We start from the raw sequence: 13,151 nt of genomic DNA on the forward strand, positions 1-13,151 counted from the left end.
ATATTGTCCTGCAATAACTCTGATCTGCTTTCCCTTCACAGTACTATGGGATATGAACAGCAATATCAATAGCACTTAGACCTATATATCACTTTACAGTGCTTTATAGCTCTCTCTAAGTTAGGGGTGTCAAAACTCAAGATCTGGCCCCTGGGGTGCTTAGATCTGGCCCGCGGAGCCAGGCTGAAAACAGGGAAGGAGCTGTGGTGCCTCTGCCAGCAAAAACGGAGCTCGGGAGGGCCGTGTGCTCCTCTCCCAAGCTCCGTTTTCTCTGTTAGAGTGCTGCAGGAGGCCATCGCAGCTGAAAACGGAACGTGGGAATGCAGTGCACCCTGGCCACACCCACCCCAACCACACCCACCCGGCCCCCCAAGGTCAGACACAACCCTGATGTGGCCCTCAATATAAATCAAGTTTGATACCTTTGCCCTAAATGGTTTACAGAGTCAGCATATTGTCCCCAACAATCTGGGTTCTCATTTTAACGTCTTCAGAAGGAGGGAAGGCTGACTCAACCTTGAGCCAGTGAGAATCGAACGCCTGGCAGTAGGCAGTGACCTAGCCTGCCATACTGCATTCTAACTACTGCTCCACCACGGCTCTGCAAATGGGATCCAAGCCCGGCCACCCTGATTAGGAAAGATCCCTCTTCTTAAGGTGCTTTTACAATGTACAGGCTCCCGACGCCTGGCGGAAGGCCGCTGCAGCAGAAACCAAATTCCAAATCAACTTACTGTTTTCGTCAACTTCGTTGGACAGCGAATAGTTTAGACCTCCCCCAAGAGGAGAGGCAGGACTAGGGACCATACCAGCTGAAGTCTCAATGGCATTGTCTACCATTTCGTGCCCTGCCAAGGCCAAGACGGTCAGTGTAGTGGGTAGCATGGTGCTGCCCCCTGGGTTCCCATCAACAACCAGCTCGTCTTTCCACTGTTCCTGGAAGTACCCCCCGTTCAGTCCTGTGTAAACATTCTGATTCGATTCAGGGATGCCAGCCGTAGCTGGTGTGGCCCCAGTGGCAGTGGGTTGATCTTTTGGAGAAGTGGCGGAAGGAATTAGGAAAGGGATTGTCGGATGCTCCTTTAGGATTTGAACTTGGGATGGTTGCGGAGAAGCAGTAGTATCCTGTGGGAATAAACCCTCCGTATTTCCCTGTACCCAGGTTGGAGTGACCAGATGAGGAACTGCTTCTGGTGAGATGCCATCTTCGGCATCTCCCTCCAAAGGCATCTTGCCCAACATCGAAACCACACTCAGCGACTCTTCAGTGACGTTCGTCTTATCGGCATCATCAATTACAGTGAAGAGTTTGCCATCGTGAAGGACATCTACAGAGGGTTCTGTGGGAACCCCTCTAACTTCTCCATTGAGAAAAGGGACACTGGGTACCACAGATCTCTCTTCCATGCTTTCTCTTCCAACTGGGAAAGCCGTTACCATCTGGAGCTGCTCATCTTCTTCCAGTAACGGCACTGCCACTTTGTGTAAGGGGCCGTAAAGATCCTTGGCTGATTCTTTGGAATCTGCTGACATGATCGCTTCCCCGTTTTCCCTGGGGAATAGCTCATTCTGGCTCAGAAAGGGCAGGTCAGGATCGTGCTCCACCAAGATGTTCTCCATTCCTGATTCGTGGCTTCCCTCCGAATATTGGTCCATGGGCTGATGGACAAATCCGTCTACAAAGGATGCCCTCTCTGGTATCTTGGCCAACTGATGCCCTGCAAAGGGATTTAAAAAAAAGAGAGAATTGTAGATTTAGGAAAAACTCAACCCCTGGGGGAAATCCTTTTCTGAACAGGTGCTTTCCAAATTGACACTCCAGAAAGGGTACAGAGAAGAGGAACAAAGATGATTAGGGGACTGGAGGCTGAAAGATAGAAGGGATAGTTACAGGAATTTGTTGTGGCCCGCCAGTGGCCAGCAGAGCTGGTGGCAGATTCGGACAGTGAGGAGGTTAGGGAGGAACATGGGCCAGTCCTGGAGTCTGGGGAAGGCTCTGATGAGGGCTCTGTGTTGGAGGCAGAGAGGGGGCCAGGGCAATTATCTGACAGTTATCAGCTGCCTTCGGAGTCGGACATCAGTGAGGCAGATGAACAGCTGGAGCCTGTTCCCAGTGTGAGCATGCACAGAGTTGCCAGACGAAGGGAACAGCTAAAGAACAAGGGTCGACTTGGGAGTAAGGCCACAGGTGGACGATGAATGGCCCCTCCCATAGGGAATAAAAGAGGAGCAACAGGAGAGTGGAGTTTGCAGGAGACAATTAATTCATTCCTGCATTCTTGCCAAATATTGGGGGTCTGAAAGATATCGGCCTGGTCACTCTCCAAGCCCGATAAAGGTTGTTAATTGTGAACTATCTTGAAAGACTGAGGGAGAGGAAATACTTTGCTGGAGATGAATTCACTGCAAATTAAATAAAAGGGGTTTATCAGGATGAGGACTTGGCTTCGTGCTGCCTAGTTCATGAAGCCTCGGTCAGAACAGAATTGGATATATTTAGTTTAATGAAAAGAAGAAATAGGGATGACATGATAACAGTCTTCCAATATCTCCACAAAGAAGAAGAGAGCCAAACTGTTCTCCAAAGCACCTGAGGGCAGGACAAGAAGCAATGGGTGGAAACTAATCAAGGAGAGAAGCAACGGAGAACTGAAATTTTTTTCAGTAAGACCAATTAACCAGTGGAACAACTTGCCTCCAGAAGCTGTGGGTGCTCCACCACCAGAGGTTTTCAAGAAAACATTGGACAACCATTTGTCTGAAATAGTATAGGGTTTCCTGCTTGAGCAGGGGGGGTTGAACTAGAAGACCTCCAAGGTCCCTTCCAACTCTTTCGTTCTGTCACTCTGTTAAATGTGCCGGACTTCAACTCCCAGAAGCCTTAGCCATGGCTGTCCTGACTGAGGCATTCTGGGATTTGAAAGCCAGCACACCTGAGGTAGAGAATTGGCAAGGGCTGTTCTAGGAAAATTAAAAGAGAGAAAAGATAGATTAAAAAAACAAATCAGCCGGCGAGGCATGCAAAGATAGGATAGAAAGCATTTATATTCAAAATAGGAAAGGGGGAGAAGGGAGAAACATTCACTCGTGCAGCTCAGACAGATGCGTCCAAGCAACGCCTCTGGCATACTAATAGGCATTCCCTAAAGCCCAGAGTGTGGGTGTGCATGTGTGAGCATTAAGAGTGAGTGCAGAGAAGGCTGGCGTGGAAACATAATTAACTTAGAAACGATCTTCATCATTATTCCAGTCTATCTTGGACAAGCTGTCCCAGGAATCTTGCTCCCTTATGTGTCGAAAGCAGAACTCTGAACCTGGATCAGAACAGGTGCAGCGGTGGGTTTCACATTAAAAAAAAAAAACCACATATTTTTTATTTCCATTTTCGTAACATACAATCACATGTATGTTATACATAGCCAGTATCATATAGTAATAACTAATGATTACATCAGTTCCTCTTGTCATCAACGCCCCCCCCAAATAAAAACCCATTATTAGCTCTTCTGCTCTCCATACACCTCTTTCTTCTACCTCTCTCCTACTTCCTATCTTCCCTCCATCATCCTTTCCTACTCTACTTCCCCTTCCCTTCTCCTTCTCCTCTCTCTACATTCCACTCCTCCTTATCCTCATCCTCCTCATCTTCCCCCCTTACCCTCTCTCCTATCCCTCTCTTCCCATCTTTCTCTCTACATTCCACTCCTCCTTATCCTCCTCATCTTCCCCCCTTACCCTCTCCTCTCCCTCTCTTCCCATCTCCCTTCTGTTTCCCACTCTTCCTCTCATTGGTGTATTTCCGCTTCTGAGCAAACTCCGATCTATGTTGATAGTATTTATACTTCCATAACAATATACTTAGTTTGGGTTTCACATTTTGTTACCGCTGGTTCGCAGGCGCCCCTTCCACGCATGAGCCCGGCCTTCTATAGATGCCCTTGGCTTGTGTGCGCCCCTTCTGTACATGCGCCTGGCCTTCCACAGATACACTTTGCTTGCATGCACCCCTTCCACGCATGCATCCGGCTTTTTGCGTGCATGCGCTTTGCTTGCGCGTGCCCCTTCTGTGCATGCGCCCAGCTTTAAAAAAACGTGCCTAGAGAGGACGGCATAGAGCCGGGGCAGGTGGGCAGCTCCACCCGCAATTTCCGCTACCGGTTCAAACGGACCGGTCCGAACTGGCTGAATACCAAATTTGGACAGGTGGTCCTCAACTTATGATGGTCACTTAGTGACCGCTTGAAGTTATGCCAGACCTCCCCAGCAGGGGTGGGTTTCTGCCGACATTACTACCGGTTCGGCGCCCGAAAATGTTTGCTCCGTGCGCGTGCGCATTTGCACTTTAAAAGGTCTGCGCATGCACACAACATTAAAAAAGGGGGGAGGGGGGAATTATATATTTTATATTTTTATATAAATATATATATATATATTTATATTTTTTCAATGAAGATTGTTCTGCGCATGTGCAGAACAGAAAATCAAGATGGAACTGGTTCGGTCACATGTCCGGCTGAGTTACTACCTACTTGGCCGAATCGGTCCAAACCGGTAGGAACCCACCTCCCCAGGGCTTCTTACAACCCATATTCAATGTTCCAATGGGTGTCTCCCTCTCTGGTCACGTGGCCACATTTTGAGCACTTGGCAACCAGCCCCCATTGATGGCAGTTTGACTGCCATATGACTGATCACATGACTGATCTACGTTTCCTGCCAGATATCTGGCATTCTGGTTTCCGCTCTCCCCCCCAAAAAAAACCAAACAGAAAAGAAAACTCATCATTTCTTGACCCTTCGTAATTACAACAGTACAAAAAACAGTGAAGGATGGACCATTGTTCACAATTTAAGAGTACCGCAGCATCCTCATGGTCATGTGATCAAAATTCAGGCACCTGGCCACTGACTCATGTTTATGACCGTTGTAGGTGGGTCACTTGATCCACCTATTATGACTTTTTGTTCAAGCAAAGTCAGTGGGGAAAACAGTTGTTCACTTAACAAGCGTGTTACTAGTATAGCAACTGCAGTGATTCATTTAACAACTGTGGCAAGAAAGGTCCTAAAGTGGGGCAAAACTCTCTTGACCACTGGGTTGCCTAGCGACAGAAATTTTGGGCTCCGTTGAGGTTGTAAGTGAGGAACTATCAGTATAGCTCTTAAAGAGGTAGTCCTCAACCTTACGACCACAACTGAACCCAAAATGTATGCCGTTAAGTGAGTTTTGCCTCGTTTTACGATATTTCCTGCCCAAGCGGTTAAGTGAATCACTGCAATTGACAAGTTAGCAGCCTGATTGTTACGTGAATTGGGTTCCCCCCATTGACTTGACTTCGACAGAAGGTCACAAAAGCAGGATCACATGTCCCCGGGAGGCTGCCACCGTCGTAATTATGAACCCATTGGCAAGCATCTGAATTTCGATCATGTGACCATGGGGAAATGCTTCAAAGGTCGGAACTGTGAAAAATGGTTGCAAGCCACTTTTTTTCCAGTGCCGTCACTAAATGAAATGTCGAGGACTCCCTGCATTCCCCTCCCACCATCCTTTTGAACTCAGAGAGATGGGGAAGGGAATGGTAATATGTTTCCCTGAAAATAAGACAGGGTCTTATTTTCTTTTGACCCCCGAAATAGGCGCTTGGCTTTATTTTCAGGGAGGCCTTAATATTTTTGAGGTGCAGGAGGCGGTGAGTGTGGCTGTTATATTTGGGGGGGAGGGCTTATTTTTCGGGTCAGGCTCCTCCGCGAGCTGCACTGGCTACCTATTAGTCTCCGAATCCGCTACAAGGTGCTGGTCGCTACCTATAAAGCCCTACATGGCATTGGACCTGGGTACCTGAGAAACCGCCTCCTGCCGATTACCTCTCTCAGACCAATTAGATTGCACAGGTTAGGTCTCCTCCGGATTCCATCTGCCAGCCAATGTCAGCTGGCGACTCCCCGGGGGAGAGCCTTCTCTGTTGCAACTCCGGCCCTCTGGAACGAGTTCTCTGTTGAGATCCGGACCCTTACTACCCTCCCGGCCTTCCGCAAAGCCACCAAGTCCTGGCTGTTCCAGCAGGCTGGGGGGAGCTGAGACGCATCTACCTCCACAGAAATTGTGAATGTTGGTTTTGTTTTTAATATGTTGTCTTTGTCTCGTTTTCCCCCTTTCCCTTGTCTTTTGTGAGCCGCCCGGAGTCCTCCGGGAGTGGGCGGCATACAAGACAAATAAATAAATAAATAAATTTTAGTGCATGCGCTCATTGGACTAAAATTGGGCTTATTATCCAGGGAGGTCTTATTTTCAGGGAAACAGAGTAAGTATAACCCGACAGATGAACTCCGCCATGCCTGGGCTTGTATGACATATTAAGCAGGCCTGTTAAACAACCGCATCTGGACCAATACGCTAAGCTTGAGGAGTTCCAACCGAGCCTGCTGGTTAGTTTATGCTTCAATGTATACATGAGCCGAGAAAATGAGAATGCAGTAGCTGACTTGAACATTTTCAGTGAGCACAGTTGGGGATAGAAAGCAGTCCAGAATGGATGACACACTTCAATGGGTCTTTATTGGGAGGATTAGCATATTGGGGTTCTGCAGGGGGTAGAGTTATCTTCACGCAGCCCCTGCGACGCTGCAGTCATCATAAACGCATGCATTTTTTTCGTTTTTTGTTTTTTAACCAGGCCCCCAAAATTATCATGTGGCCTTAGGGATGCTGCGATGTTGTAAATGCAAGAACCAATTATAAGTCACTTTTTTCAGTGCCATTGTAACTCAGAACGGTCACAAAACACATAGTTGTAAGTCAAGAACTGTCGGTATCGTTTCTATGGCGGTGGGCTTTTTACAGAAGCCAGAAGGACAGAACTGGAAGGGACCTTTGCTCAAGCAAGAAACCCAATGCCACTTCAAGCAAATGGTTGTCCAATCTCATATTAAAAACCACCAGTGATGAAGCAGCTACAACTTTTGGAGGCAAGTTGTTCCACTGGTTAATTGTTCTGTCGGGACATTTCTCCTTAGTTCTCGGTTGCTTCTCTCCTTGATTAGTTTAGACCCATTGCTTCTTGTTCTACCCTCAGGTGCTTTGGAGAATAGCTGGACTCCCTCTTCTTTGTGGCAACCTCTGAGATATTGGAAGACTGCTATCATGTCTCCCCTAGTCCTTCTTTTCATTAAATAGACATACCCAGTTCCTGCAACCGTTCTTCATATGCTTTAGCTTTCAGTCCCCTCATCAATTTTGGGCTGTTTTCAGGGGTGGGCTGCTACAGGTTCGGCCGGGTTCAGGATTCGGGTGAGCTGCTACGGGTTCGGCCTTCTGAAAAGCTATGAAAAGCTATCAAAAGCTATCAAAACCTGGCTATTCCGGCAGGCCTGGGGCTGTTGACCTCTGGATTGAGGTCCAGCTCCACTTAGACTGGGTGCATGTTGTGTCTTTTTAAATCTGTTGTGTTTTATTTGTTTTTAATCTTTTTTAAATATTATTGTTTCTGTAAGCCGCCCGGAGTCCCCCGGGATTGGGCAGCCTATAAATTTAATAAACAGTAACAGTAACAGGAGAATCTCTAGCTAACATTATGGCTAGTTCAGAGAACCTCCAAATCCCACCACTGGCTGGCTGCTCCCAGTCCCTCCCACCCACCCCGCCCCTCTCAGGAGTCTCCACGTAGCACGTTTTGAATGCCAGGGCTTGCGTGGAAGCTTGGGGAGGAGGAAAAACAGACCTCCCAGAAGTTCCCAAAGGTAGGAAACGGGCCCATTTCTGGGCTCCCGGAAGGCTTCCGGAACCTGGGGGAGGGTTTTTTTGCCCACCCAGAGGCTCAAGGAAAGTCTGGGGAAGGCGAAAATGGCCCCGCCTTGGTGCTGGAGGCTGACTAGTCCACGCCCACCATGGCCACGCCCACCCAGCAACTGGGCAGAGAACCCATTGCTGAAAATTTTAAAGCCCACCCGTGGGTGTTTTGCAGGGGTGGGTTCCTGCCAGTTCTAACCTCTTTTATAGAAGAGGTTCCACAAATCTACAGTGCCATTTAGAACCGGTTCCAGCTCCCTCCCCCCGCCCATCCACACATCATCAAGATGAAGAGCGAGAGGAGGAATTCTGGGAGTTGAAGTCCACAAGTCTTAAAGCTTTCAAGTTTGAACACCCCTGGGTTTTTTTTTCTAAAGGGTTAGAGGTACGAGGGTCTTGTAACTTGACAGCTTTAAGACTTGCACACCTCAATGCCAGAGTTTCTGAGCCAACATTTTGGTTGCTAAGCAAGAGCGTTGTTAAGTGAGTTTCACCACATTTTACAAGTTGGCCACGCCCATCTAGTCACATGGTTGGCAAGCCACTCTCACCCGGTCACATGGCCGGCAAGCCACTCCCACAAAACAGGCCACACTTACAGAAGAGGTTCTAAAAAATGTTGAAACCCACCCCTGGGTGTTTTGATTCCTTTTTTATGGAGCTGCAACCAAAGGCCTATTCTCCTAAAAAAAAAACCTCCTAAAACAGAAAGGCTAAGGAGAGTAGGAGGGAAGGGAGGGGCACCCCACATTTTTCTCCCGGTGAAAAACCCAGATTCTGCTTCCTTCAGCCAACTCCCCTTCCCTCTCCGCCTCTCTGATTGAGAAGGCAGGATTGAAGGGGCAATTATTGCCAAAGCTCTGAGCTGCAAGCTGGTTCGGGGCCCAGGGACTCAATTTTTCCTTTTGTCAGCCAAAGCGGCTGGCGCACTCCCTGACCAGGCGGGCTGATTTATGAAGGGGCTGCTGGAAAGAGGACTGGAGACACGGTGCACCGCCTCTTTCAAGCCCCTCTTCCCTTTAAATAAAGCAAAGTGCCTGCCCTTGTTTAACCACTGGTATCTCAGCCTGGGTTATAAATCCCGGCATGTCTCTTTCCCCCTCCCAGGTTGTTATCCCAAGAAATTGGGAGATGCCATACAGCTGCAAATAAGCAATTGACAATTTGGGGAAAGTCTTCGGCTCCTCAGCAAGGCACTGGGGAAATTGCAACAAAAACTCCAGCTAATTAAGGAAGATGGGCGAGCAGCAGGAAATCCGAAGCCGAAATAGTAGCAGTATTGTGCTGACCCACAAAAGAAGAAACAACCGATGCAAGCCGATTTCATCCCTGGCTGTTTTGAAGACCGGAGGCCAGGGGCGCTCGCAGCTGCAAGTCACAAGGGACACGTGTGCACCAGTGGTGGGATTCATTTTTTTTACTACTGGTTCTGTGGGCATGGCTTGGTGGGCATGGCAGGGGAAGGATACTGCAAAATACCCATTTCCTCCCCACTCCAGGGGAAGGATACTGCAAAATCCCCATTCCCTCCCCTCTCTAGGGGAAGGATACTGCAAAATCCCCATTCCAGGGGAAGGATACTGCAAAATCCCCATTTCCTCCCCACTCCAGGGGAAGGATACTGCAAAATCCCCATTCCCTCCCCATTCCGGGGGAAGGATACTGCAAAATCCCCATTCCCTCCCCATTCCGGGGGAAGGATACTGCAAAATCCCCATTCCCTCCCCATTCCGGGGGAAGGATACTGCAAAATCCCCATTCCCTCCCCATTCCGGGGGAAGGATACTGCAAAATCCCCATTCCCTCCCCATTCCGGGGGAAGGATACTGCAAAATCCCCATTCCCTCCCCATTCCGGGGGAAGGATACTGCAAAATCCCCATTCCCTCCCCATTCTGGGGGAAGGATACTGCAAAATCCCCATTCCCTCCCCACACCGGGGGAAGGATACTGCAAAATCCCCATTCCCTCCCCATTCCAGGTGAAGGATACTGCAAAATCCCCATTCCCTCCCCTCTCTAGGGGAAGGATACTGCAAAATCCCCATTCCGGGGGAAGGATACTGCAAAATCCCCATTCCCTCCCCATTCCGGGGGAAGGATACTGCAAAATCCCCATTCCCTCCCCACACCGGGGGAAGGATACTGCAAAATCCCCATTCCCTCCCCACTCCAGGGGAAGGATACTGCAAAATCCCCATTCCCTCCCCTCTCTAGGGGAAGGATACTGCAAAATCCCCATTCCAGGGGAAGGATACTGCAAAATCCCCATTTCCTCCCCACTCCAGGGGAAGGATACTGCAAAATCCCCATTCCCTCCCCATTCCGGGGGAAGGATACTGCAAAATCCCCATTCCCTCCCCATTCCGGGGGAAGGATACTGCAAAATCCCCATTCCCTCCCCATTCCGGGGGAAGGATACCGCAAAATCCCCATTCCCTCCCCATTCCGGGGGAAGGATACTGAAAAATCCCCATTCCCTCCCCATTCCGGGGGAAGGATACTGCAAAATCCCCATTCCCTCCCCATTCCGGGGGAAGGATACTGCAAAATCCCCATTCCCTCCCCACACCGGGGGAAGGATACTGCAAAATCCCCATTCCCTCCCCATTCCAGGTGAAGGATACTGCAAAATCCCCATTCCCTCCACATTCCAGGGGAAGGATACTGCAAAATCTCCATTCCCTCCCCACTCCGGGGGAAGGATACTGCAAAATCCACATTCCCTCCCCACTCCAGGGGAAGGATACTGCAAAATCCACATTCTCTCCCCACTCCAGGGCAAAAATACTGTAAAATCCCCATTCCCTCCCAATCACCTGGGACTCGGGAGGCAGAGAATAGATGGGGGCAGGGCAAATCAGAGGTGGTATTTATCGGCTCTCTGAACTACTCAAAATTTCCGCTACCGGTTCTCCAGAACTGGTCAGAACCTACTGAATACCACCTCTGGTGTGCAGTACGGCATCGTCATGCAAATACAGCTAGTTCTCAATTTACCGTCACAACTGACTCCCAAAATTTCTGCTGCTAAGGGAAACATTTGTTAAGTGAGTTTTCCCCACTTTACAACTTTTCTTGCCCCTGTTGTTAAGCGAATCGCTACCGTGGTTAAGTTGGTAGCACGGTTGTTAAGTGAATCTGGTTTCCCCATTGACTTGGCTTATCAAAAAAGTCACAATGTGTGTCCAATCACACTTGGCCAATAAAGAATTTCTATACTATCCTATTTTACAAGGTTCACCCTGAATTGTTTCTAAACTTGAGAATCTGTTGCCTGTTTTCATTGCATTCTAATAAGTCAAATCCGTATCATTTTGGACACTTTTTGGACCAGATCTGATTCTTAAAGGAGGTTTTGAACTTCGCCTTCTACTTTTCTCGTGTTATTGTTTGATTAATTGGATTTACATCGCTCTTTCCCCCCAGCAGGTCTATGCATCTCTGTAGGATTCTGCCTTCCAATTATATACCCATAAAAAAACAGAGAACTTCAGAGGTAGGCTGGGCTGAGAAACACTGACTGGCATTAGATCATTCTTTTCTATTTTGTGCGCGGTGTCTTTGCTTCTATTTGTGTCACGGCAACTTTGATGGTTTTGCCAAGCTGGAAAGCAGGGTATAAATTAAATCAATCCATCAGTAACAGGGATGCTTTTTGGAGAGGCTGACAGAGAATTGCTCACATTAACAATGCTCTTTTTCCCAGAGCCTTGAAAACCCAGGCACCAATAGGCCAATTGTGCTTTTTTGCAATGCAGACACAGGGACCAAGAGAGAGGCCATTTAGGCTGGCTTTTGCCGAGAAAATAATTGCAACCATTACTCAGGCTGAAAACCAGCTTCTTACATAGAAAGTTCCTAGTTCACGGTTGTGAATAATAGGGGGTAGCTGAAAACAATTTATTCCTTCAGACGGGAGAAATCTCTCAGCCTACCCTGACCTCACGGATTCTGATTGCATTCGCCCTTTATTCAGAGACATGTGGACTAGAATCTTTGCGCTTAAATGGGGTCTGTGGCTCAGGAAAGAGAATCTCTGCCTGCAGATCTTCGCTAGTTTAAATGAAGATACCTCCACTTGAAAGAATTAGGTATAGAACGTAATGCTCAGCAGGTGAGCAGGATTTGGATAGGAGAGGGCTGGGAAGCTCAGAGCACCTTGGAAAAATTGGTAAAGCATCTAGAGATAGATAGATAGATTTTAAAGATAGATAGATAGATAGATAGATAGATAGATAGATAGATAGATAGATAGATAGATAGATAGATAGATAGATAGATAGAGAGGCAGGCAGGCAGGCAGGCAGGCAGGCAGGCAGGCAGGCAGGCAGGATAGATAGATAGATAGATAGATAGATAGATAGATAGATAGATAGATAGATAGATAGACAGACAGACAGACAGACAGACAGACAGACAGACAGACAGACAGACGAGAGAGAGAGATGATACAGATAGGTACGTACAGTGGTGGGTTGCCAATTTCTTTGCTACCGGTTTGGGGGCACTTGTGGGCGGAGCCTCCTGCCGCCGCTACTACCAGTTCGCCCGATCCAGGCCGAACCGGAAGCAACCCACCTCTGGCTAGGTAAATAGTAGATAGATAGATGATAGATGATAGATGATAGATGATAGATAGATAGATAGATAGATAGATAGATAGATAGATAGATATAGATGATAGACACACAGACAGATGAGATATATATAGAGATAGGTAGGTAGGTAGATGATAGATAGATAGATAGATAGATAGATAGATAGATAGATAGATAGATAGATAGATAGATAGATAGGCAGGCAGGCAGGCAGGCAGGCAGGCAGGCAGGCAGGCAGGCAGGCAGGCAGGCAGGCAGACAGACAGGATGGATGGATGGATGGATGGATGGATGGATGGATAGATAGATAGATAGATAGATAGATAGATAGACAGACAGACAGACAGACAGACAGACAGACAGACAGACAGACAGACAGACAGAGACAGACAGACAGATGAGAGAGAGAGATGATACAGATAGGTACGTACAGTGGTGGGTTGCCAATTTTTTTGCTACCAGTTTGGGGGCACTTGTGCGGACGTGTGATACTTCTGCACATGCGCAGAAGTGTCTGGGCAGGTGGGCGGAGCCTCCTGCCGCCGCTACTACTGGTTCGCCCGATCACGGCCAAACCGGAAGCAACCCACCTCTGGCTAGGTAGATGGTAGGTAGGTAGGTAGGTAGGTAGGTAGGTAGGTAGGTAGGTAGTTAGTTAGGTAGGTAGGTAGGTAGTTAGGTAGGTAGGTAGGTAGGTAGATACATAGACAGACAGACAGACAGACAGACAGAGATAGATGATAGATAGATAGATAGATAGATA

At 48.1% G+C, this 13,151-nt stretch overlaps 1 protein-coding gene across 1 annotated transcript in view; it reads right to left on the reverse strand.

Annotated features, from left to right (window-relative positions):
- The window catches only part of NCAN (neurocan), an 87,601-nt gene that overhangs the window by 50,041 nt on the left and 24,409 nt on the right, over positions 1–13,151 (reverse strand). Inside the window, exon 6 of the mRNA XM_032214327.1 lies at positions 735–1,718. Within this exon, the coding sequence (XP_032070218.1) occupies positions 735–1,718 (984 nt within the window). The remainder of the gene's footprint in view (positions 1–734; positions 1,719–13,151) is intronic.

This window comes from Thamnophis elegans, chromosome 1, assembly GCF_009769535.1.
Source record: "Thamnophis elegans isolate rThaEle1 chromosome 1, rThaEle1.pri, whole genome shotgun sequence".
NCBI lineage: Eukaryota > Metazoa > Chordata > Lepidosauria > Squamata > Colubridae > Thamnophis > Thamnophis elegans.